The 25984-nt window shown below is 41.6% G+C and overlaps 1 protein-coding gene across 1 annotated transcript in view; it reads right to left on the bottom strand.

Moving 5' to 3' along the window:
- Window positions 1–25984, bottom strand: part of znf385b (zinc finger protein 385B) — a 169668-nt gene that overhangs the window by 20733 nt on the left and 122951 nt on the right. Inside the window, exon 5 of the mRNA XM_063006133.1 lies at window positions 21482–21592. Coding sequence (XP_062862203.1) covers window positions 21482–21592 — 111 coding nt within the window. The remainder of the gene's footprint in view (window positions 1–21481; window positions 21593–25984) is intronic.

Below are 25984 nucleotides of genomic sequence, written 5' to 3' on the forward strand. Positions count from 1 at the left end.
AGTGGCGGCCTAGAAATTAAGGTACTGGACTAGTAATTGGAAGGTTGCTGGGTCAAGCACCACCACTGCCAGGTTGCTACAGTTAGGTCCTTACGCAAGGTCCTTAGTCTTCAATCACTTAGACTGATCTAACTGTCTTAAATGTAAAAAGAATAAAAAAATGCCACCGCTCAGGTGGCGCAGTGGTAAAACACATGCTAGAACCAGAGCTGGGATCTCGAATACATCGTATCGAATCTCAGCTCTGCCTGCCGGCCACATGAACAACGATTGGCCTGTTGTTCAGATATAGGTGGGATATTAAGCCGGATAGGGACTCTCTCATAACTGATGCAATTACGACCTCTGCTGGCTGATTGATGGCGTCTGCACAGAGACGAGAAAAGAGTGCTGTCAGGGTGTGTCTCTACGTACACAGTGCTGATCCGCATTGCACTTGTCTAAGTGTAGGTGACAAAATGCATATGGCTGCTGCCCACATGTCAGAGGGGGCATGGGTTCGCTTCGTTCTCCTCAATCAGAGCAGGGATCGGCATTGGTGGAGAGGAAGCATGACGCAATCGGACTGGACGCGCTAAAAGGGAGAAACGGGGAGAACATCTCAAATGCATAAACAAAATAAAAAATAAAAAAAAGAATAGAAAATGCCAAAAAAGGGAAAAAATGCAACCACCCCTTTAAATGTGTAATATGTAATAAATAAATGATAAATGCCACATTCATGTTTTATCAACAGGTAAAGTTCTGCACATAAACACTAATCATTCTTTAAAATGAGCAGATGTTTCTTTCCTATAGAGCCTGTAATAACTTATATTGAAATCAACCAGTGATGTCCATATTTTGCAGACAATCTGCAGTGTTTCATTGCTAATATACAGTTATAATATTCCCTGTGTTATTAATGATATCAAAGACTGCAGACGGTTCATGCTCAGGAATAAAAAATAATCCTCACGATTGATGTGGGAGAATAATGGAAAAGTGATTGCTCTAACGTCTGGAGATGTTCTGGACTCATGCTCTGCGCTGGTAATAAATCAGGAAGAATAATGAACGCACTACGACTGCATCATCCTTCATCACTCGTACATGTTTACGACACGCTGAGGAGTGATAGAGAACACAACCCAGTCTGTTTCAAGATAGACGTCAATGTGGAGCTAATAAAAGAACTTCAGCGGTCGATGTGTACATTCACTGTCAAAAATATATAAAGAAACAGATGCTTAGGGGGCGCAGTGGTTTATCATGTTTACCCAGCACAGCTGAAATCCAGGGTTCGAATCTCCGTGGTGCTACTGACTGTCCAATCTATCTGTCTATTCATTCATCCATCTGTCTGTCTGTCTGTCTGTCTGTCTGTCTGTCTGTCTGTCTGTCTGTCTGTCTGTCTATCTATCTATCTATCTATCTATCTATCTATCTATCTATCTATCTATCTATCTATCTACCGGTCCATCTGTCTGTCTGTCTGTCTGTCTGTCTGTCTGTCTGTCTGTCTGTCTATATCTATCTATCTATGTCTTTCTGTATCTCCGTCTGTCTATCTATCTATCTGTCTGTCCGTATTTCTGTCTGTCTATCTATATGTCTGTCTATCTATCTATCTATCTGTCTGTCTGTCTGTCTGTCTGTCTATTTATCTATCTGTCTTTCTGTATCCCTGTCTGTCTATCTATCTGTCTGTCTGTCTCTCTTACACACACATTTATTCTGTGATTGGCTTTGAAATCTCCTCATTGTATCTGACACTTCTACATCTGGCTCACGCTGAACTTCAGTAAATCATCTTCATACGACATACCAGGCAGTGAATCATACAGGACAGAACTGAGGGTGATTTATAAGGCATCAGTCTACCAGTGTATCCGAATGGGTAACGTTATGCAGCAGTAAACATTTACAACAATCCATAAACTTGATGCCTCATCAGTAGATTTTAAGGGAACTAAGGGTTTTTGGGATGAAATCCAAGTGTTTACGCTGCACCGGTCCAAGTGGAGTCACAGATTATTCAGATAATTATGCTACACGAGTTTGGTGTGGATTTATGCCAGCAGTCTGACTTACTAACCTTTGCCAAGTGATCTCAGTCTTTATAACCTCTCCACTGGCCTCAGCCACTTAAAAATGGGCAAGTCAAAAGTTTACATACGCTCACAAGTGACACATTCACTATAAGGTCAGAAACAATGTGGACACCTCTCCTTATTATTGAGTTCCAGAGTTTCAGCCAAGCCAATTACTAACAGGAGTGTAAAATCAAGTATGTAAAAAAACTAGATATTTACAACTTTGTAGCAACAGTTTAGGGAAGGCTTAATCCTGTTTTAATCTTATGTGCCCTAGAAGACTCGAGTGACTAACAAGCTCATGGTCAGGTGTCCACATGTTTTCGGCTATAAACTTCGATGAGAAACATATACTGTACATTATATGGACAAAAGTATTGGGACACTCCTAATTTATAAATTCATGTGTTTTAGCCAGAACAATTGATAACAGGTGTAATAAATCAATTATATAAAAGAAAATCATATGCTTCCAACTTCGTTGCTACAGTTTAGGGAAGGTCCTTTCCTGTTCCAGCAGAACTACCCAAGTGATTTACACCACCTATTTTCATAGATGTGCTAGCTGAGCAGTTAAGATGCTACAGGCAAGGCTTTTATGGGCGCTCAGATGGCGCAGTGGTAAAACACGCTAGCACACCAGAGCTGACATCTCGAACTTGTCAGTTTGAATCTCAACTCTGCCACCCGGCAGGGTGAGCGCCTTCTCGAACAATGATTGGCTTGTTGTTCTAGGAAAGTGCCTCCCAATTTGAGGGATTCCTCATAACTGATGCAAGTACGATCTCTGCTGGCTGATTGATGCCGCCTGCACAGAGACGAGGGATAATGCGGAGTGGAGGTCAACATCAGTAGAGAGGAAGCGTAATGCAATCGGGTAATTGGATATGACTAAATTGGAAGGAAAATTAGAGGGAAATGCAAAAAAAGCTTTTATCATTCAATTCCTTGGATGGTATTTGGTTACAACTGTAAAGCGCTTTTAGATAAAAAAAAATATGTCCACTAAATGACAGATGTTAACGTTGGTAAAAGACCAAAATCATTAATAATACTCAATAATAAAGCAGTTATAATAATAATGATAATGATAATGGTAATAATAATGATAATAATAATAATAATAATGATAATAATAATGATAATAATGATAATAATAATGATAATAATTATAATAATAATGATGAGAATAATGATAATAATAATGATAATAATAATGATAATAATAATAATAATAATGATGATGATAATAATAATAATAATACTAATAATAATAATGATAATAATAATGTTAAGAATAAAAATGATAATAATAATAATAATGATAATAATAATGATAATAATAATAATAATAATAATAATAATAATAATAATAACTAAATAAATACAATGCAGTGAAATGCACTTTATGCCAGTTCCTGTTCTCTAAGTGCACCTCTGAAAGCCCTGCTGTGATATTCCATTCTTTATATATGTATTTTCCATAACATTGTATTTTTTTTATACACCACTAGCACAGCACATCGAGATCAGAAAGCTCTTTGAACCGCTGCACTGTGGAGAACTCTGTACTTTCAGCAGAACCCTGGTTTGATCGGAAACGCCCCAGGACTTCCACGATCTTCCCTTAAAAACCCTTCCTATAAGGCAAAAGATTAGAGATGTAAGGTGTGTAGACACGCCTGCCCTCCTTCCTCCACCTCTCTACGATCGTAATTATACACACCTCATTATGAGTAATTAAGTACAGGCAAACTTAATGTGTGGAAACAGCTCTGCTTCCTGACCCTCTCTTATCTCCTTACCTCTCAGCGACTGCCCGGCCAAGCGGAAGATGTAGAAACACGGGCACGCAGGAGGAGCATTAGGGTCGGTCTCACAGGAAATGTTAGTCAAGTAGAAATAAAGACAGTTGCACGTTTACTGAATATTCTAAATAATACAGTATATCACAAGGACAGGGTTGGATGATATACTACAGGGGCGTAACTACAGGCAGGTGCAATGGGGCCCATAATATATTAACGCTTTTTTTAATTTTTGTGTTCCTCTGCTGAGAGATACCAGATTGCATCCGAGGAGAGCACGTCGTTGTACACGCCTCTTCCGACACGTGTACAGCACTATTCTTCTCCCCCATGCATTCTGCACAGGCTTCTCTTCCGCCAATCAGGGTCCTTACACAGCGTATGAAGACCCACCCACCCACACATAGTCCGGCCCCCACCCTGCAGATACGGTGGCCAATTAGTATCTGCTGCAGGCACTGCCAATTATGCCCGCTAGATGGTGCCCAGCTGACCGGTGGCAACACCGAGTTTCGAACCGAGGAGTTCAGAATCTCTGTGCTGGTGTGAAAGCGGAATATCCTGCAGCGCCACCTGGGTGCGATTATTTATTTTTTTACTTGGAAGATTTTGACATATTTTCAGAAACCCAAGAATGAACTTATGTAGAAGAACAAATTCAAATAAGTCTTTTATTTAGGGATGATCAAGGCATTTTTTAACTGATCGGAATCGGCTTTACTAAACCCGATCGTAATCCCGACCTTTTGTTTTACATCAGCATGTCTGCTGTGTGGAAATACTTTAAATTGGAAAGTGAAACAAGTCCAGCAGCGAAGTGTAATGTCTGCAATGTGAGCGTTTCACGAGGCGGTAGAAGCAGAGCTGCATTCATTACTGTACAATTTTACTGTTTATATGGTGTGTGAGTCAAGGATCACTCCGGTTTACAAAACAATGTAGTGATGCACTTGTTTAATAAAGAAATAAATACACAGTATATTCACATATTGTCGGGAGCAGAACACTTAATTAACTTCTTCTGTTACGGTACCGAATAGCGGACAGCTAGAGTCAAGCACACTATTCCGTGCACTATGGAAGCCCCAAAGGGTCAAAACACACTCACTTCGCGTAGAAACGTCCATCAAACTACTGTCACAATACAAACTGGCTTTCCTTCATAACAAAAGAGCCTTTCCATTTTATATTGGTATTCAGGTTTTACTGTAATGCTTTTAAGTAACTTTTTTTCTTATATTCATGTTAAGCTGCTACACAGATTTCTGTTCATTTTTAGTGTATCACTGCATTAAACAGATTTTTTTTTTCGAATGTAAAGTTTAAAGTAAAACTGTAATTATCTCACTCATTTTGATTGATTTTGTAAAAATACAAAACATTAAGCCAATAGCTTGGATGCAGCATTTTTCCCTACAGCACTGCAGAGCTATTTAGTTGTTAAACATATACATTGGATTAATTTGAATAACTGTAATGTACTTGAAGTGTGCACTGTGTAAACAGTGTTATCTAGTTCTTATCTAGACAATATCTAGAAAATACAAGTATCGGTTTGAGACTCGGTATCAGATCGGGATCAAAATTAATAATCGGGATCGGTATCGGGAGCAAAAAAACGTGATCGGGACATCCCTACTTACAAAAAAGTCCAGGTGCAGAAATCCTCACAGTGCCAGAACAGCCATGTCTGAACATACTGAACTTCCCTACAGTGTGTGTAAACTTTTGACTTTACCTGTAATGATGTAAGCTGAACCCTCTCTAAACAGGCTGAATCATTTACTTATTTAAATAACTACAAATAAAGACCTGGTTATTAACACTCAGCCTCTGTAAGCTAATTTTATAAGTGTAATATTATTAGCGCTCACAGTAATCAGGCTAAAACATGACCAGTCCACTGGGAAAACATTGTATCCTCCTGATTAGCACTGCGGCATTTACAGGAATCATGGGTACTGAGCGCTTACATGCTCAGACACAAAATGCGATTTCATTTCATCAGAAAACATGAGAAACGGTTTCATGTTTCTGATTTAATATTAATGACTCATGTTTGATGAAAATGCTGTGTAGGAGACACAGACACTGTACTTTACTAAAGCCATTACATTTGCAAACTATATTCTAACCTAAATATTTTAGGACTCACCAGATTCTTCTAAACATCTAAAGGCTTTAGTGGGAGGCAATAGTCAGAGACCACTAATGAAAATGCCTCTATTTTAGATTTTCCTCCAAGCTAATGAAATGTTTTTCATTAAAAAATCTGTAATCGCGCTCAGAGGGCACAGCGGTAAAACATGCTAGCACACCAGAGCTGACATTTTGAACTTATCTGTTCGAAACTCAGCTCTGCCATCCGGCTGGGCTGGGCAGCTACATGAACAGCGATTGGCTGTTGTTCATACAGATGGGACTAGAAGTTGCCTCGTGCAGGTGAAAAGATGCAGTCGGCTACTGCACCTGTGTCGGAGGGGGCGTGTGTTAGGTTCGTACCTCAATCAGAGCACTGCTGAAAAGTGAGTATGTCAGCTTTCAGCAGGTCAGTTTTAATACAGGTCATACATTATAGGGACAAAGGAATTGGGACACTCTTTCTAATTATTGAATTTATGTTTCAGCCACAACAGTTGCTAACAGTTTATATAAATGAAATTATATGCAATTAATTTTGCAGCAATAGTTTAGGGAAGGTCCTTTCCTGTTCTAGCATGGCTGTGCCCCTGTGCACAAAGCAAGTTCTATAAAGACATGAAGAAAAACTTGGTTTAAAGAAACTCTAATGTCCTACACAGAGCCCTGACCTGGCTGGAAGATAAGTGGAGACTTTCTTGTCCAACATCAGTGCACAGCTATACAAATTCTCTTTTGACTAAATGGGCACAAATCCCAACATACAAACTTCAAAGTCTTGTGAGAAGCCCTCTCTTGGAAGATGGTCCAACAAGCTCATGGCCAGGTGTCCAAATGCTTTTGGCAGTGGAGTGGTCTAAGACTTTTGGCCACCACTGTCCCATCACGGCTAAAGGGAACAGATGCCAGGAAGAATAATGCCAGCTTTGTTTAATGAGCAGGGTGGCAGGATGTTAATCAACACAGACAGCACAGCTAGTGTTCGCTAGTTTTGAAAAATAGCATCATGACAATTTAAGTGTAAGCTTTATGTATCTTACGCAGAGGAAGTATCAAGAGCACGAGCAGGCTCACTTCTCACCCACATAGACATACTGTGTGCAGGGACCATGTGTTCCCGTACGAGCACTCCCCCGAGCTGCTCCTCACTCTGTAACTTGTGTTCTTATTGGCTGGAGCTCCACTCTTACACCACACTTACTGACCGTCATAACCTATTCCCAACACTTCTCACACTACAGGATTTGGAGTTGCCTACAGGTCCTGCTATTTAGTGAAGTCAAGTCAATTTTATTTGTATAGCTCTTTTTACAATAGACATTGTCTCAAAGCAACTTTACAGAATCCAGGACCAACAGACCAAAAACCCATATTGAGCAAGCCAAGGGCGACAGTGGCAAGAAAAAATTCCCCTTAAAATACAGGAAGGAAACTTGAGAGGAATCAGACTCAGCAGGGACCTCCATCCTCTACGGGTGGCCTGGAGAATAATTTAAATGAATAGAATTTACACAAATCATACATACACTTTATTTAGCATGCTAGTTATTTTCTGGTAATCTGCAAGTGTTCTGCAAGACTTTTGGATTGCATCACTGAACAATTCACACACAGCGATCAAGAGCCGATGGCAGATTTTCCACCTGTCGGCAACCTCCCAAACCTATCGACGAGTGGAAAATCAGGGCTAAAACTGTGTAGTGTGAACTTAGCCTTAGAACACTGTAGACATAAAAGCTACTCGACAAGAAAGAAGCCTTAAATCTGAAGGCTGTAAGCAGTAATGGAGGGATGGTCTTTGGGAGTGATGACCAAAGGGAATTTTGTTTCTTGGGGCAAGCTGTAGGCCAGTGGTTAAGGTACTGGACTAGTAATCAGATGCCTATGCACTAAAATGGGCACCTTTAAGCTTGATTGGAGTTTGCTTATGATTACATGAATGAAGCGGGCGGCACGGTGGCTAAGTGGGTAGCACTGTCGCCTCACAGCAAGAAGGTCGTGGGTTTGATTCCCAGATGGGGCGGTCCGGGTTCTTTCTGTGTGGAGTTTGCATGTCCTCCCTGTTCATGGGTTTACTCCAAGAGCTTTGGTTTCCTCCCACAGTCCAAAGACATGAAAGTGAGATGAACTGGAGACACTAAATTGTCCATGACTGTGTTGGATATAACCTTGTGAACTGATGAATCTTGTGTAATGAGTAACTACCGTTCCTGTCATGGATGTAACTAAAGTGTAAAACATGACGTTAAAAATCCTAATAAACAAACAAACATGGATGAAGCAGAAGCAGACGTGAGGGTTATTTTTCACAACATCAATTTGCGTGTGTGAAATGAACCACATTGGTAAAAAAAAACTGGATACTTCAGGGCTGTCGTGCTAGCATAGCCACATACAAACCACAACCGGACCACAGCCTTTCTGTTCCATGGGAAATGCTGGTCGGTCTGGGCTTAGCACCACGTCTTGACTACAGTGTGTTTAATAAGATGTGTTTGTATTCAGCCACGCTGGCTTGGTTTCACACGCCGTATTGTGACTTAACTAGACTGGACAAAAGCCACAGCCTCACACATGCTGCCGCCTCCCAAACACACACCTGCAGATCTGACCAAATGGAATGACTCCCAATTATTTATTCAACCCTCCACCAACATTCAGCATTCATGAGATCACTCGGTGCACATCTGGAGGAATTTAAATTTTATAGCCAGACAGCCAAGAGGTAGCAAGAGAAAAATAAGATTAAAAATATTAAAGTGTACAGAATAAAACATAACACGCCTGCCGTCTGGCAGTATAATTACAGTTCAACAACATGTGAAAAGGGAGAAGAATGCCTGATATACAGCAAAATTATAATCCACTGGTGCACATATTCATTTTAATATGAGTCACATCGAAACCCAGAGTTGTTAAAAGCTCTATTAGGGTAAGTAAACAGTGCTGTGGGTTTGGACAGAAAAACACTTATTCCACACTGCCGGCGCAACACAGAGCGTTAAAAACATCGAACAGGGCACAACTAGGTCTGGCCGCTTAATGGACATTAACACTTAGCACTGCTGGGCTTGTACATGCATCGATCTGAACAGCGAGACTATCAATCAAAAAAACAGCACAAAATCTATAATGATGAAGCAGACGAGTGCAGTTAGGAATGAGCTCTGCTTCATTAGACAGAAAGAAAACAAACATCCAGCACTCGAGTGAAGAAAAAGTCTCCAAGTAAACCGGTGCACAATAATCCAACAATATACAGTGTATCACGAAAGTGAGTACACCCCTCACATTTCTGCAAATATTTCATTATATCTTTTCATGGAACAACACTATAGACATGAAACTTGGATTTAACTTAGAGTAGTCAGTGTACATCTTGTATAGCAGTGTAGATTTACTGTCTTCTGAAAATAACTCAACACACAGCCATTAATGTCTAATTGGCTGGCAACATAAGTGAGTACACCCCACAGTGAACATGTCCAAATTGTGCCCAAATGTGTCATTGTCCCTCCCTGGTGTCATGTGTCAAGGTCCCAGGTGTAAATGGGGAGCAGGGCTGTTAAATGTGGTGTTTTGGGTACAATTCTCTCATACTGGCCACTGGATATTCAACATGGCACCTCATGGCAAAGAACTCTCTGAGGATGTGAGAAATAGAATTGTTGCTCTCCACAAAGATGGCCTGGGCTATAAGAAGATTGCTAACACCCTGAAACTGAGCTACAGCATGGTGGCCAAGGTCATACAGCGGTTTTCCAGGACAGGTTCCACTCGGAACAGGCTTCGCCAGGGTCGACCAAAGAAGTTGAGTCCACGTGTTCGGCGTCATATCCAGAGGTTGGCTTTAAAAAATAGACACATGAGTGCTGCCAGCATTGCTGCAGAGGTTGAAGACGTGGGAGGTCAGCCTGTCAGTGCTCAGACCATACGCCGCACACTGCATCAACTCGGTCTGCATGGTCGTCATCCCAGAAGGAAGCTGACGCACAAGAAAGCCTGCAAACAGTTTGCTGAAGACAAGCAGTCCAACAACATGGATTACTGGAATGCCCTGTGGTCTGACGAGACCAAGATAAACTTGTTTGGCTCAGATGGTGTCCAGCATGTGTGGCGGCGCCCTGGTGAGAAGTACCAAGACAACTGTATCTTGCCTACAGTCAAGTATGGTGGTGGTAGCATCATGGTCTTGGGCTGCATGAGTGTTGCTGGCACTGGGGAGCTGCAGTTCATTGAGGGAAACATGAATTCCAACATGTACTGTGACATTCTGAAACAGAGCATGATCCCCTCCCTTCGAAAACTGGGCCTCAGGGCAGTTTTCCAACAGGATAACGACCCCAAACACAACCTCCAAGATGACAACTGCCTTGCTGAGGAAGCTGAAGGTAAAGGTGATGGACTAAACCCAATTGAGCACCTGTGGCGCATCCTCAAGTGGAAGGTGGAGGAGTTCAAGGTGTCTAACATCCACCAGCTCCGTGATGTCATCATGGAGGAGTGGAAGAGGATTCCAGTAGCAACCTGTGCAGCTCTGGTGAATTCCATGCCCAGGAGGGTTAAGGCAGTGATAATAATGGTGGTCACACAAAATATTGACACTTTAGGCACAATTTGGACATGTTCACTGTGGGGTGTACTCACTTATGTTGCCAGCCATTTAGACATTAATGGCTGTGTGTTGAGTTATTTTCAGAAGACAGTAAATCTACACTGCTATACAAGCTGTACACTGACTACTCTAAGTTATATCCAAGTTTCATGTCTACAGTGTTGTCCCATGAAAAGATATAATGAAATATTTGCAGAAATGTGAGGGGTGTACTCACTTTTGTGATACACTGTACTTAATCAGATCAGCAACGTTTAACAGACTGAAACCATTTAAAATTCAATCTAAATAAAATGCTGCCTCCTAATCAGCCATAACATTAAAACCAGCTCCTTGTTTCTACACTCATTGTCCATTTTATCAGCTCCACTTACCATATAGAAGCACTTTGTAGTTCTACAATTACTGACTGTAGTCCATCTGTTTCTCTGCATGCTTTGTTAGCCCCTTTCACCCTGTTCTTCAATGGTCAGGACCCCCACAGGACCACTACAGAGCAGGTATTATTTGGGTGGTGGATCATTCTCAGCACTGCAGTGACACTGACATGGTGGTGGTGTGTTAGTGTGTGTTGTGCTGGTATGAGTGGATCAGACACAGCAGCGCTGCTGGAGTTTTTAAATACCGTGTCCACTCACTGTCCACTCTATTAGACACTCCTACCTAGTTGGTCCACTTTGCAGATGTAAAGTCAGAGACGATCACTCATTTATTGCTGCTGTTTGAGTTGGTCATTTTCTAGACCTTCATCAGTGGTCACATGGGGCACTGTTGGCTAGATATTCTCAGTACAGCAGTGACAGTGAGGTGTTTAAAAACTCCATCAGCGCTGCTGTGTCCACTCATACCAGCACAACACACACTAACACACCACCACCATGTCAGTGTCACTGCAGTGCTGAGAATGATCCAACACCCAAATAATACCTGCTCTGTGGTGGTCATGTGGGGACCATTGAAGAACAGCATGAAAGGGGCCTAACAAAGCATGCAGAGAAACAGATGGACTACAGTCAGTAATTGTAGAACTACAAAGTGCTTCTATATGGTAAGTGGAGCTGATAAAATGGACAATGAGTGTAGAAACAAGGAGGTGGTTTTAATGTTATGGCTGATCGGTGTATTTCAAAGTGATAAACTGACTGAATAACGAGGAAGAGTGCGATGCTTCCTTAGTGGTGAAGGCAATCCCAGCATTCAGTGCGGCACAACTTTTCTTGCAAAAAATTTCAAATATGGAGAACGAATGCAGAGCAAATGCACGAGTGTCATTTATTTGCAAATTCGGGTTTGTCAGGGACAATTTAAAAACAAAATATGATTAAAAATCAATATTAAAGTGTACTGAATAAAACATTACAGGCCTGCAGTATAATCACAGTTCAACAACATGTGAAAAGGGAGAAGAATGCCTGATATACAGCAAAATTATAATCCACTGGTGCACATATTCATTTTAATATGAATCACATCCACACCCAGAGTTGTTAAAAGTTCTATTAGGGTAAGCGAACAGTGTCATTTATTTGCAAATTTGGCTTGTCAGTGACAATTGAATCATTTTCGGTACACTAAGGGAGATTGTGTCGCCTCAGCCCATCGGCTTGAATGGCCTGAGGCTAACTGTGTTAGCTTATTAAGCTAAAACTGCAGTGATGTAATTGCTGTCCAAGTAGTGTGTCTGAATAACTTGCCTTATAAGTTTGATGTTTTATTAGAATCCACTCTATTTATGCCTAGTTCACACTACACGACATTTGCCCTGATTTTCGCTCGCCGACTGGTCGGCGCTAGATTTGCCGGCTCGGGAGCAACTCGGCGTTCGCTCGTCGATCGAAACTCGGCTCTCAATCGCTATGTGTGAACTACTCAACAACTCGATCCTAGCGGCTCGAATATATCCAAGTTTTGTATCTAATCGAAGTTATATATCTAGCTTGTCAAATATCTGGATCTGAGTTGCCCGACTGGCAATGAGTGCTATGTTGAACAGCCAATGAGAATGCAAGATACGGTGTGAGGGGAAACGCAGGAGAGGAGTGTAAAAAGGTGGGACAGGGGCATAATATAGTTTATATCAGAATACATCAGCACACACACGTTTTACAGTATTTCTGAGCTTATCGTTCTCTACAAAACGTAACACCAACGCTGCATTGCAGAAAATATTTATTAACCTCCAACTCACTATAGAACAATACCTGCTGCTCACGTAGCAAAATCCACTCAGATTCATTTCTTTTTTCTCCTTGATTTTACGCTGCACATCAGCGCACAAACTTTGATCGCTCGCTTATTGTTGAGGTGCATTTTTGGACGTGGTATCATTAAACCTCTCATCACTTCTAGCGTTTGTTTTTGTGACAAAACATAGTTTGGGAGACCAGAGATGAGTGAACTGTACAGCGACCTGACGACTTGGAAAGTCGTGTAGTGTGAACTTGGCATTAGGCAGCTGATCAGGTAGGCAGTAGACAGGAAGGCAGCTCAGACCCATAGCATGGTTCTATACAGCTGTTATTTTATCACTGACTTGCATGTTGGAAACAGAGCCAGGCAGAAGGAGATCGTTCCAGATCGTCTCGCTCTGAATCTGGAGATTAATGTCGAGCATTAGTCATTAACATCCCTCGACAACAGGCTATAAAATTCACATTTCATTGTAGGCCTGAGACCAGATCACATGTCAGGTCATGTGTGAGATCTTCTTCTCATTTATGATCCAGTTTCACTCACACTTCCCAGCTGCTTGCCATCTTATTACCAGAACAAAGAAGTCTGGCAGAAGCTGTGCAACTTCATTACAGGCCATTTTTTATGGTCACCGTTAGTGAAATACCTCCTGTTACCTCTTTTTCTCTCACCTCAGGCTATACGGACGGATAGGATAACATGGCGTGGGCTTAGCAGGCTCTACAAAATGAAATTAAGTTTCATCTCTGTGTTTTTTTGTACCTCACAGGAGTGGACAGGAAGTGCTTTAGCTTTAATGATGCTTCTGAGAGTGTAAGCTAATTTGCACGGTTGATTTAGCAGTCTGGCGCAAAGCAATCGTTTAAAGGAAAAAAGCTTGAAGCTCCATCAAAATCCACTTAAAATAACATACTGGTTCCATTTCCGCTGTCTATTCGTCCCTCGCCCTGTGGCGACATACTAACAAGCACTCGGTGAACGAGCGGCTCTCTGGAAATGGACTGCACAAGCGTGAAGTGTGGCAGGCTTTGTTATGTGGGTTGTTTTTTTTTTCTAAAAGAACAGGGAGAAGGTGGCATCAGAGCGCATCAGAGGGATGAAGGTGAACTGGAATTGTATGTGCCCGAGCATGCCTGATCTGATCTGACATGCTAACCAAAGCACGGCTTCTCCTTTAGTATGAGGATAATAAGATTTGACAGGTCTTTGAGAGAAAGTAAGCTTGTTTACATACTAGCTAGCCACTGGCACACAAGCCCACAAGCTCATGGATGTACTTTTATGCTGTGTTCAAGTTAAGGACTCAAAAACGGTGGTGGTGTATCCAGGGTAGGATCCTTCAGTAGGCAGTAGAATCCAAACCCATATAACCAGTTAATAACCCATATTTATCAGTTATGTTTATTTATTTTTTTATTAGGATTTTTTAAAACGCATTTTCTTCCCTTTTTCTCCCTTTTAGCGCATCCAATTGCCCGACTGCATCATGCTTCCTCTCCACCAATGCCGATCCCTGCTCTGATTAAGGAGACACTAACCCACGCCCCCTCCGACATGTGGGCAGCAGCCGTATGCATCTTATCACTTACACCTTGACGAGTGCAGCGCAGCTCAGCGTTGTGTACGGAGAGACACACCCTGACAGCACTCTATTCTCATCTCTGTGCAGGCGCCATCAATCAGCCAGCAGAGGTCATAATTGCATTAGTTATGAGAGAGTCCCTATCCGGCTTAATCCCACCCATATCTGAACAACAGGCCAATCGTTGTTCATGTGGCCGCTCAGCCTAGCCGGCAGGCAGAGTTGAGATTCGATACGATGTATTAGAGATCCCAGCTCTGGTTCCAGCGTGTGTTTTTACCGCTGCGCCACCTGAGCGGCTTTTTATTAGGATTTTAACGTCATGTTTTACACACTTTGGTTACATTCATGAGAGGAACGTTAGTTACTGGTTACACAAGAATCATCAGTTCAAGTCATGGACAATTTTGTACCTCCAATTTACCATACTTGCATGTCTTTGGACTGTGGAAGGAAACCAGAGCTCCTGGATGAAATCCACGCAGACATGGGGAGAACATGCAAACCACACAGAAAGGACTCAGACTGCTCCACCTAGGAATCAAACCCAGGACCTTCTTGCTGTGAGGCGACAGTGCTACCCACCAAGCCGACCATATCAGTTATGCCACACATAACATTTTAAACAGCACCACAACATTTCAACTTTCACACTTTCATTCATACATTTAATGTTGTACTGCTGCTTTATCCTGGTCAGGGTCGCTGTGTGTCTGACTTCTTCTGAATTACAAGGCACAGTGCAGCAGAACCTAGGACAAGACATCAATCCACCGAAGAGCCTTGATCATCTCCCCCTCAGATACAGCCAATCATGTCTGTGTATAAACTGAGGGTTTCTTGACCAACATCAGTGCCCAGTTATACAAATGCTCTTTTGACTGAATAGGCAAAAATTCCCACAGACAAACTTAAAACTCTTGTGTAGCTGAGAAGATGACATAGAGGCACTCTATTTTATTACCATTTATTCTTGAAATAAGTTGTCCAACAAGCTCATGGTCCTGTGTTCAAATACTTTTGGCCATATAGTGTAGGTGGAACGCAGCATAAGCGCATTTCAGTTGTGCTTGAAGCAGCAGTTTGGCTTCTGATGTTGCTAACAAGCAGGTGAAGCCAAATACTTTAGTAGTCTGTACACACAGAGGCCAACTTTACCCAGATTTCAAATGATTTTTAAAGGGCAGCATGGTGACCCAGGCAGCTGAGTAGGTGCTGCATAAGACTATGGGTCCAAAAAACCTGGGTTCGGTTCATATCTTTAGTCATTTAGTTTGTGAGGAGTGTTATGTGTTCTTCCAGTGTCTGGATGATGCAAAGGATAAATTAGCCCTACCCTGAGTCCAGTGATTCAGTGTCTCTGGACCCACTGTGAACCTGACCAGGATTAAAGGGTAAGTAAATGATAGAATTAAATAAATGTTGGCAACTTGAATAGCAACATCAGCTATAGTATAAAACACCTGTTTCCATTTCATTTTCGCCAAACCAATCCTTTAAACTGAGTGCTAGAGTGATGACAGGCTAATCCGTCAGCTGGCGTTGTGTATGCTAGCACTGGCAAACAGAAACTGAGCTTGCCAGAGTTAACAGAACATCATGATCTCTTCTGACACGCTAACCAGAGCATCTAGCATTTAGCAGGAGGCTAATAATACCCAACATACCCACTGAGAGAGAAAAAAAAAGATATCACATGAAATTAATGCACTCAGATTAGCATTACAGAGATCAAGCCTTAACAACCTCAAAATTACAGTTTCTAATCATTTTATGCTGGTTGCCAACTACAAGATCCTGATTTATTTTAAAAATTGTGAGGAAACCCACATATACAGGAACTAAACAGATTATGTTCGACCAAATATCAGGACACAAAATGTGGTAGAAAATGTGGAGTCAGCCACTGCTTTTTGTGCTAATTGTTTGCATATTTTCATTTTTACCACCGTCTTATCCTGGTCAGGGTCACAGTTAGGGTGACCATATTTTGGTTTTTAAAAAAGAGGACACTTGACAGGATGGCAGGTTCCGGTTGTGTTGGCAAAGGAATTTCATGTAATTGGGTGGATTGTATTGATAAGGCAAACCTGTGACTGAAACCCAGCCAAGTTGGTTAAATACATAAGCTGATGGCTATTAAAAGCAGCTATTTGGCAGGGGACTATAACCAAATATTAGGTGTGCTTCATGTATACCTTCGATCCAGGCAACAAGAAACGTGTTCCTATCATTCAGTCACAGGACCAAATCTGAACCTTTGGTGTACGCTTAAGGTTAATTCACAAGGGCTTTCTGAGTATCTGGATTAGGTAAACCTGGGTTTAAAAATAGCATTTTAACACAGCGGTCTAACATGCTGGCCCACCAGCACTGAAATCTCAGGTCTCAGGTTTGAATTCCACCTGTGCTATCAACCTGGCTTACCAGGATTGTTGCAAATGCTCATTGTCATAGAAATGCCTGCACAGATGGTGGGGAACTTGTAGAGTGAAACAGATGTGACACAGTTCCCTGTAAGACTGGCAGGTGAAAAGAAGTGGCCAGTAACTGCACATGTCAGAGCAGGTGTGAGTCTAAAGCTTTCCTTGTTGATGAGGTGATGCAAGCAGTGAAGGAATAGCCGTAGCCTAGTGGTTAAGGCACAGGACTAGTAATCCAAAGGTTGCTGGTTCAAGCCCCAACACTGCTAGGTGGCTGCTGTTGCTCAGTTGCTCAGATTGTATACTGTAACTGTAAGTCGCTTTAGATAAAGGCGTCTGCTAAATGCCGAAAATATAAATGTAAATATTATTCAGAGAATTGGAAAAAACTAGATTGGTAGAAAAAAGGGAATATGGAGGGAAAATGCAAAAACAGAATTAAAAATATAGCAATTTCAGGTTTCCTAAGGTAACATGAGAAATATTTTCTACAGCAGCCCCTTATGGTCAATAAATATTGCTGTGATATTAAATTAAACTGACTTCTAACAGTCAGTATGTATTGATCAATCAAGCTTAGTCAACAGGAACAACAGTGTCACGCTCATTTCCCTTCACTCACGCTGAGATGTTCCTGATCTCCAACTGCATTTCACCACGATGCAAATCCAACCAGCATAAAACAAGACAAAACAGGCCACATCCAAGCTTCCCGTCTGTTTTCCTCTCCTGCATTACGGCTCACCACAGGGTTTCCCCCGTCAGGCTGGGCATGGTGCCACCCGACGCCGTTCATCTTAAATTAAATGGCTTGAACAGAGCCAAGAGTGAGCGGCAGCACGTTGGTACTGTAAGTAATTACTCTTCTTTTCCTACAGAGAGTCGTACACAACAACAGTATGCACAGATTTATGGTTACAGATCTGAGCCACACACATCTGCATGATTAATCAGCCAACTACAAATATATTAGCACCCCGGGGGGAGATGAGAAAAAATGGTTAAAATGTATGTGTGGTTAATTAGCCAGATGTAAAGGTGTGAATAGGAATCAACCTTTTATTTATATAAGTATGTTTATTGGACCGGGCGACACAGTGGCTAAGGGTAGCACTGTCGCCTCACAGCAAGAAGGTCCTGGGTTTGATCCCCAGGTGGGGCGGTCCGGGTCCTTTCTGTGCGGAGTTTGCATGTTCTCCCAGTGTCTGCATGGGTTTCATGCAGTATGCAGTCAGGTTAATTGGAGACACTGAATTGCCCTATAGGTCAATGGGTGTGTGTGTGTGTGTGTGTGTGTGTGTGTGTGTATGTGTGTCTGCCCTGCGATGGACTGGCGCCACGTCCGGGGTGTTACTGTGTGCCTTGAGCCCATTGAAGGGCTGGGATAGGCTCCAGCACTTCATATTCAGTGTCTCCAATTAACCTGACTGCATGTTTTTGTACTGTGGGAGGAAACCGGAGCTCCCGGAGAAAACCCACGCAGACACAGGGAGAACATGCAAACTCTGCACAGAAAGGACCCGGACCGCCCCGCCTGGGGATCGAACCCAGGACCTTCTTGCTGTGGGGTGACAATCCTACCCACTAAGCCATTGTGCCACCCTCCATAGAAAATCAGAAATTGCTAACTTTTTTATTCAATTTTTGCATTTTCCCCCTTTTTCTTTCAGTCTAGTCTTTCTCAATTCCCTGATTGGTATTCCTTCACCACTTGCTCCATCACATCATCAAGAAAAGCCTTAGACTGTCTCACACCTGCTCCAACATGTGTGTAGTCGCCCGGCCTGTGATACCACTGTGACACACGAGAGCTACTCGATTTTATTCAAAATTAATTCCAACTGAAACAGGATACAACCAAGTAAACTGAGGGTTTAGAGCCCTGCTTAGGGGTCAAGCACGAGTACCTTGGTTGTGATGGGGCTTATACTTTCTGCTTTTCAATTATCATCCAGCATCGAACCATTTAAGCAACCTCTGAGTAGCCACGCTACAGCAAAATAAAGCTTTTAACTACAGAAAATGCTCAGATATAAACCATATTTATGTGCTGAGAATAATACAGACTGTTTATAACCTTCAAACATGAATAACAAAATCATAAAGAGAGATAAGAATTGCTCAGCCGGAGCTACTGTCTCACCGCTACCTTTCATTTACTGAACAGACAACAAAAACACATTAAGTGACATTTACGGAGGAAGATGGAGCTAAACATTCTATATAATGGACTGATTTTGATATTGCAAAAATATGGGAAAGAAATGAAATATAAAACATAAAACAAATCAGAATATATAAGAACATGACAAACTACTCACAAAAGACATTTCTGGAGAAGCTGCCAGAAAGATGGAATAGCGTGAATATTGTTTGTGAAGCGGTGATGGGTACTGATGGCTGATTCAGAGGCATAAATGTTGCAAATCACTGTTTTCTGGTTTTCATTTTATTTAATTTTTCAGCCAGTTCTCCTCATCATGGTGGCAGCAGGTTGAGCAGATCAGCTCTAATTTCTCCAACTGTAAGATATAAATTCTAGTCTGGGTTTATTTGTTCCCCTAAATCTCCCAATCTAATCATATATACCACCGAAAAAATGCTAAATGGCATAGCTAGTGATTCAGATTCAAAGAGACAATCGCTTACTATAGCCAACATAGAACATAGAACTAACAGCTAATCAAGTACAGTGGTACCTTGTAACTCAACGTACCCTAAACTCTAAATCTTTGAAACTCAACACATTTACATTTTCAGCATTTAGCTGACACTTTTATCCAAAGCGACTACAGTACTGTGACAGTGTACAGTCTAAGCAATTGAGGGTTAAGGGCCTTGCTCAAGAGCCCAACAGTGGCAACCTGGCAGTGGTGGGGCTTGAACCGGCGACATTCTGATTACCACTGTACAAGATCAAGTCCATTACAGAACTGTCTTGTAATAAAACAAGACTAAGGTTTAACTTTTTGCTGGAATTCAAAGTGTTATGTGTGCTACAATTATAGACGCATCAAGTATGTAACACTATCAATTATGTAAAATATGATGGTGGTAGCAAAAATGTTATTCAGCAGTAATGAATGGAAATCTGCCCAGGACTGATGGTAAATAGATGTACTTGCACCCTGGTCCTGGAGGAACGTTGTTTCCTTTATGTACTTGTATAGAGCTGAAATAACAATAAAGACTCTTAAATCTTGTATAAAAAGTCTAAACTGGAATGAAACCTTGCATTTAAAAAACAAGATCCAAAATAAACCAAACCCTACTGACTGATCACTGATTCAGTACTTGGTTGGCCAAGTCAGAGCGCTGATCTTAATCACATCCCACATTTGTACTGAGAAACTGCAGTACACTGATCAGGGGTCGCCAACTAACCTGAAGAACTTGGAATGGGTTTTCACAGAGAATGGAAATTGCTCCATCATGCTATGTTCCTTACTCTTGAGACTTTCCAGACACATCTATTCAAGATTAACCTGATCTACCACAAAGCATAAATACCTTAACAGAATAATGATGCCAACACTGACAGATCAGACAGAAAAACTGTCAAACAGAAACAAAAAACATCTGCTAGTATTGTTGATGAGAAAGGTCATGGTGATGGTGGGCAGAAAAGATCGAGGATCTTAGAAAACAACGGGCATGGAACCTTGAGGCAGATGACAACAGAAAAAACATAGAAAACCACAACGGTTACCACACCAGTCAGCCAAAACCAGAAACAGACAGGCTACAGTGGGCAGAACCTCACCAACACTCAAGATAAAAATACTTGCTGTAATTTTTTAAAATATATTTTGTTTATGCATTTTCTCCCCTTTTTCTCCCTTTTAGCGCGTCCAATTGCCCGATTGCATCATGCTTCCTCTCCACCAATGCCGATCCCCGCTCTGATTGAGGAGAACGAAGCTAACCCACGCCCCCTCCGACACGTGGGCAGCATGCCGTATGCATCTCGTCACCTACACTTTGACGAGTGCAGTGCGGATCAGCACTGTGTACAGAGAGACACACCCTGAGAGCACTTTTTCCTATCGCTGTGCAGGTGCCATCAATCAGCCAGCAGAGGTCGTAGTTGCATTAGTTATGAGAGAGAGAGAGACCCTATCCGGCTTTTTAATATCCCACCCCTATCTGAACAACAGGCCAATCGTTGTTAATGTGGCTGCTCTGCCCAGCCGGCAGGAAGAACTGAGACTAGATACGATGTATTCGAGATCCCAACTCTGGTTCCAGTGCATGTTTTTACCGCAGTGGCCAAAGGTGGTGCTATAAAGTACCAAATAATTTAAATACCTATAATTTACTGATTTAAATATGAATACAAATCTCATGCTAGGAAAATTCCTCATGTTAAAAAAGTTAGATTTAGAGGGGGGTGTTTACTTTTTTAAGTCTATATGTGCTAATAAAAGTCAGGATGTACTACTGTTTCATGAATTTAGAAAAGATCAACTGACTTTTCAAGATTCAAGATTCAAGAGATTCTCTTGAATCTCTTGAATCTTGAATCTAATAAATGTCAGAATGAACTACTGTTTCATGAATTAAGAAAAGATCAACTGACTTTTCAATACAGAAAACGACAGAACACAACACGAGCACAAGTAAACAGAAGCTGGTAAAACACTCACGTCAGAGTTAAAGCGCAGCTGGCAGATGTTGCAGGTTATCACATGTTTCTTCTTCGGGGCAATGGAGACTCCAAATGTGTGGTTGATTACAGCTTTCTGGACCGGATCCATCTGAAAAAGATACAGCCGGGAGGGAATTTAGATGGAACGTACCCACACAAAAAGAGGAGAGACGATACAGAGGGTGTGACGGAGGCCAACAATAGAGAGAAGAAGAGAGGACACTGGGTATGGGTTACATTCAGACGGAAGGTGAGAAAATAGATGTGAAGGGGATTTGATTTCACTGTATTTAAAATATACCGGATGTACGGGGCTACAGGGTGCACCAGTTAATAAGGTAGGGATTCCGATCATGCATTGTGGGAACCTGGGAGATTCTAAAAGTGTCTTATCTTTCCTTTATCTGAGATCTGGCTTGTCTCAGTTGGCTGGAACAGCCTGTTATATTGTGACATCCATTTCCAGTTCTGCACTGTCCTTACACTATCCTATGCACTTTCTCCATTGAGGGCTGTGGACGTTTTTGCATCATTCATTTATTACTTTGTTTCTATTCATTTGGCCACCTCTTTTATTTGCCATAATTCCCTTTTTAATGGTCCCCCCCATATATATTTATATATGTATTTTGGTCCATCAGTGATGAGCTCAGGCCCAGAGAACTCTGGCACATTTATGTATATACTTTAGTAATCAAGATAGATAGATAGATCGATAGATATAATCGACTATCTATTTATGTGTGTAGGGACGTTGTAGCCTAGTGGTTAAGGTACTGGACTAGTAACCAGAAAGTTGCTGGTTCAAGCCCCACCTTGGGTATAGAATTGATGTACGGCTTACTCTTTGACGTTCAGGTTGCATTTCTTGATGCAGTGTTGAACTGTGTTAAGTGACAATATTTTTCTGAAGTTCTCCTAAGCTTTTGTGGCTATATTTATCGCCGTAGCATGGTGGTTTCTCATCTGATTCTCTCTTAGGGCTCAAAGGTCTCACACGGAAGTGTAGTTTTTGGTCTTGCCCAATTTAGACTGAGATTTCTGTGGGTTTACAAAACCTTTTCACATTATTATGTACTGTAGATGGTAAAATTCCTAAATTATTTGCAATCTTACATTTATAAATGTTGTTTTCGAACTGAATGACAATTCTTGTACAACGTTTGGTACAAAATGGTGAGTCTGGACCCATTACTGCTTGTAGACCGAGCCTTTGGTGGATCCTTCTTCATAATCAATCATGATTCTTCACCAGTTACTAATTTACCTGCTCATTGTGTTTTTACAAAATGTTGTAACTTAAACATTCTGTAATCTTAGATTTATAAACTAAAAATTCTACCCATATTCGAGTGCAAAAGTGAAAAACAGTGGTTAGGAGTGTGATAGACAGTAATGAACCAAATTCCTGTCCAGTGTAAATCTGCCTTGTACCAAGTGTTGGATGTCTGGATGGTGTTGGACTCACTGACCATAACACCATGACCACAACAAGAACAGTGTCCTGAGTTGCATAATTTTGAAAAATGAGAAATATGAGAAAGAGAATGAGAATGATTTTGGTATGGAATGTCCATCAAGCATATTTTTAGTGTCCACATACTTTAGGCCACATAGTGTACATTTTGAATAATTTATACCCTGTTCTCTAGGATGTTATTACTGGCAAAACAGCATCTCTGGAGAGAGTTGGTGATGCATTTAGGAGAAAGAATGCTCAACACAGGAGTGTGTATGTGTGTGGTGGGGTGAACGGTGTCTCAGTAAGTGACCTGAGTGCTGTCGAGGTCACTAATGCAGCACTCTATCAAAATGAGCAGCACCAATCAATGAGAGTTAATCTAACCGTCCCGTCCACTCTCTGTTGTTTGAACGGTCAGTAAGTTTTAATGTTCTGTAAGTAAAATCTTGCTGAGATGTGTGTCTCAGAACCCTAGTCCTCAGAAGACATTTAGGATGGGTCATGGACTACTCGAGAGTCTACTCGAAATCAATAAAACCAGTAAAAGCAACATGACACAAGTTTCCTCCTGAGTTATGTGGACAAGTTACACACTTTATAGTGAGTATAGAAGCCAAAGCAGTAAAAATCAATAACAAAAAAACCATAAACAGCTGTTTTTAAATAATTCTGTATCAGTACACCATTTAAATGATCCTTTAAAGCAGGGGTGTCAAACTCATTTACACCGAGGGCCACATCTGCATTATAGTTCTAAATTTAAAGAATAAAACCTAGTATTACTCAATTAAATATAAAGACAACTAGCTATTTTGTAGTCAATTGTAGTTTAGGGACTGGTTTATAACAGATGACATTTGCTCCAGCTCTTAGACTGTGATTAATACTGTTGCGACTGACAGGAAGGTCATAAGTTCAAATCCCAAAACATACTGCTTTAGCACAAAACAAAAAAAAAACGTCTTGACTGACTGATTAGAAAAAAACAGTGTGCATTTAATTTCTGAGTGAACCGTTTCCTCAGACCTCACTTGTGCTCTGAGATTAGATTACTCGTCCCGCTGGACAAAAACAGCTGCCAAATGAAAACATGGAAATGATTCTTGTTCTCTCTCGCTGATGTTCTGGAAATGAAAATGAGGAAAATCTGATCTGAACTGACCTCCTGTCATTAAAGAGAACTTGTTCACACACACAGAATCATTTCCTGTGTGTGCAGGTGGAAAAATATCCAGTGGACATCAGCGTGACATGACCGTCATTCAGAGAGGACACGTCAACGAGAAAAAAATACAAATATGAGGGAAAAAAGGAGAAAGTTTAAACAAGGGTCAGACGTGACACGACATGTGGAAAGTGTCTTAATGGCATCGCAAAAAACTTATTACACTCATGACCAAATCATACATGATACCACATCTACTAATTGTTAGTAGTTAATGATAAAAGTACCTTATCTCAAAGTACACTATATGACCTGACCATAAGCTTGTTGGACATCCCATTTCAAAAACAAATGCTATTAAAAGGAGTGACGTCTATGTGATCTTTTCAGCTACAACAAGCCTTCTCACAAGACTTTGAAGTATGTCTGTGGGAATTTGTGCCCATACAGTCAAAAGAGCATTTGCATGGCTGGGCACTAATGTTGACTCACTCACTCACTCACTGTCTTAACCGCTTATCTAATTAGGGTCGCAGGGGGGTGCTGAAGCCTATACCAGCTTTTCACACAGTAACACCCTGGACGGGATGCCAGTCCATCGCAGGGCAGACACACACACACACACACACACACACACACACACACACATACACACACACACGCACACATTCTCCTATAGGGCAATTCAGTGTCTCCAATTAACCTGACTGCATGTTTTTGGACTGTGGGCGGAAACCGAAGCTCCCGGAGGAAACCCACGCAGACACGGGGAGAACATGCAAACTCCGCACAGAAAGGACCCGGACCGCCCCGCTTGGGGATCGAACCCAGGACCTTGATGCTGTGAGGCAACAGTGCTACCCACCGAGCCACCATGGGCACTAATGTTGGTCAGTAAAACCTCAATTGATGTTCCAGTTCATTCCAAATCTGTTCAGAAGGGCTGAGGTCAGGACTCTGTTCAGGACACAGAAGGGCTGCCTCCAAAATCACATACTTCCATACTTAACAGTACGTGAAAGCAGTACGCGTGAGCGGGTAGTGTGCCCGAATTTGTAGTATTCATTAAACAGTATGCGAAAAGTACCCGGATGACCATGAAAAATGGGCAGCCATTTTTGAGTATGCAAACAATGCAAACTTACGGTCTGATAATCTATCCCATAATTTACTTGGAGACGCAAAGGTGTTCGTGGCGAAGAAGAAAGATGGCGGAAAACAGAGTAAGACAAACATTAAAAATGTTATGATTGAGGCCGCTCAGGTGGCACAGCAGTAAAATACGCTAGCACACCAGAGCTGGGATTTCTAATACATCGTATTCCGGCTGGGCGGCTATTTGAACAACATTTGACTGTTGTTCATGCAAGGTTAGGGAGCCAAATAGGGACCTCAGAACTGATGCAATTACTCTGCTGGCTGGTTGATGGCGTCTGCACAGAGTTGAGGAATAATGCTGATCAGAGTGTGTCTCTCCATGCACAGGGCTGATCGGCATGTGAACTCGCCTCGTGTAGGTGAAAAAATGCAGTCGGCTACTGCATTCGGCTAACGCATCACGTGATGTTGGTAAGATGGCGGACGTAGTAAGTTCGAGGTTGCATACTGAAAGAGCATACTGCTTTACCGCCTGAGCAGTGCGCACTGCCTCCAATTTAGTACGTACTGTTTAAGTATGCGATTTGGGATGCAGCCCAAGCCTTTCTTCATCCTTATAGAGCTTGATTTGAAACAGGAAAGAGCCTTCCTTAAACTGTTGCTGCAAAGTTGAGAGCAGATAATTTCCTTTAAAAAACTGATTCATTACACGTTAGCAATTCTTGTGGCTGAAACACATTGAATCAAAAATTAGAAAGGGTGTCCCAATACTTTTG

This window comes from Trichomycterus rosablanca, chromosome 12, assembly GCF_030014385.1.
Source record: "Trichomycterus rosablanca isolate fTriRos1 chromosome 12, fTriRos1.hap1, whole genome shotgun sequence".
Taxonomy (NCBI): Eukaryota; Metazoa; Chordata; class Actinopteri; order Siluriformes; family Trichomycteridae; genus Trichomycterus; species Trichomycterus rosablanca.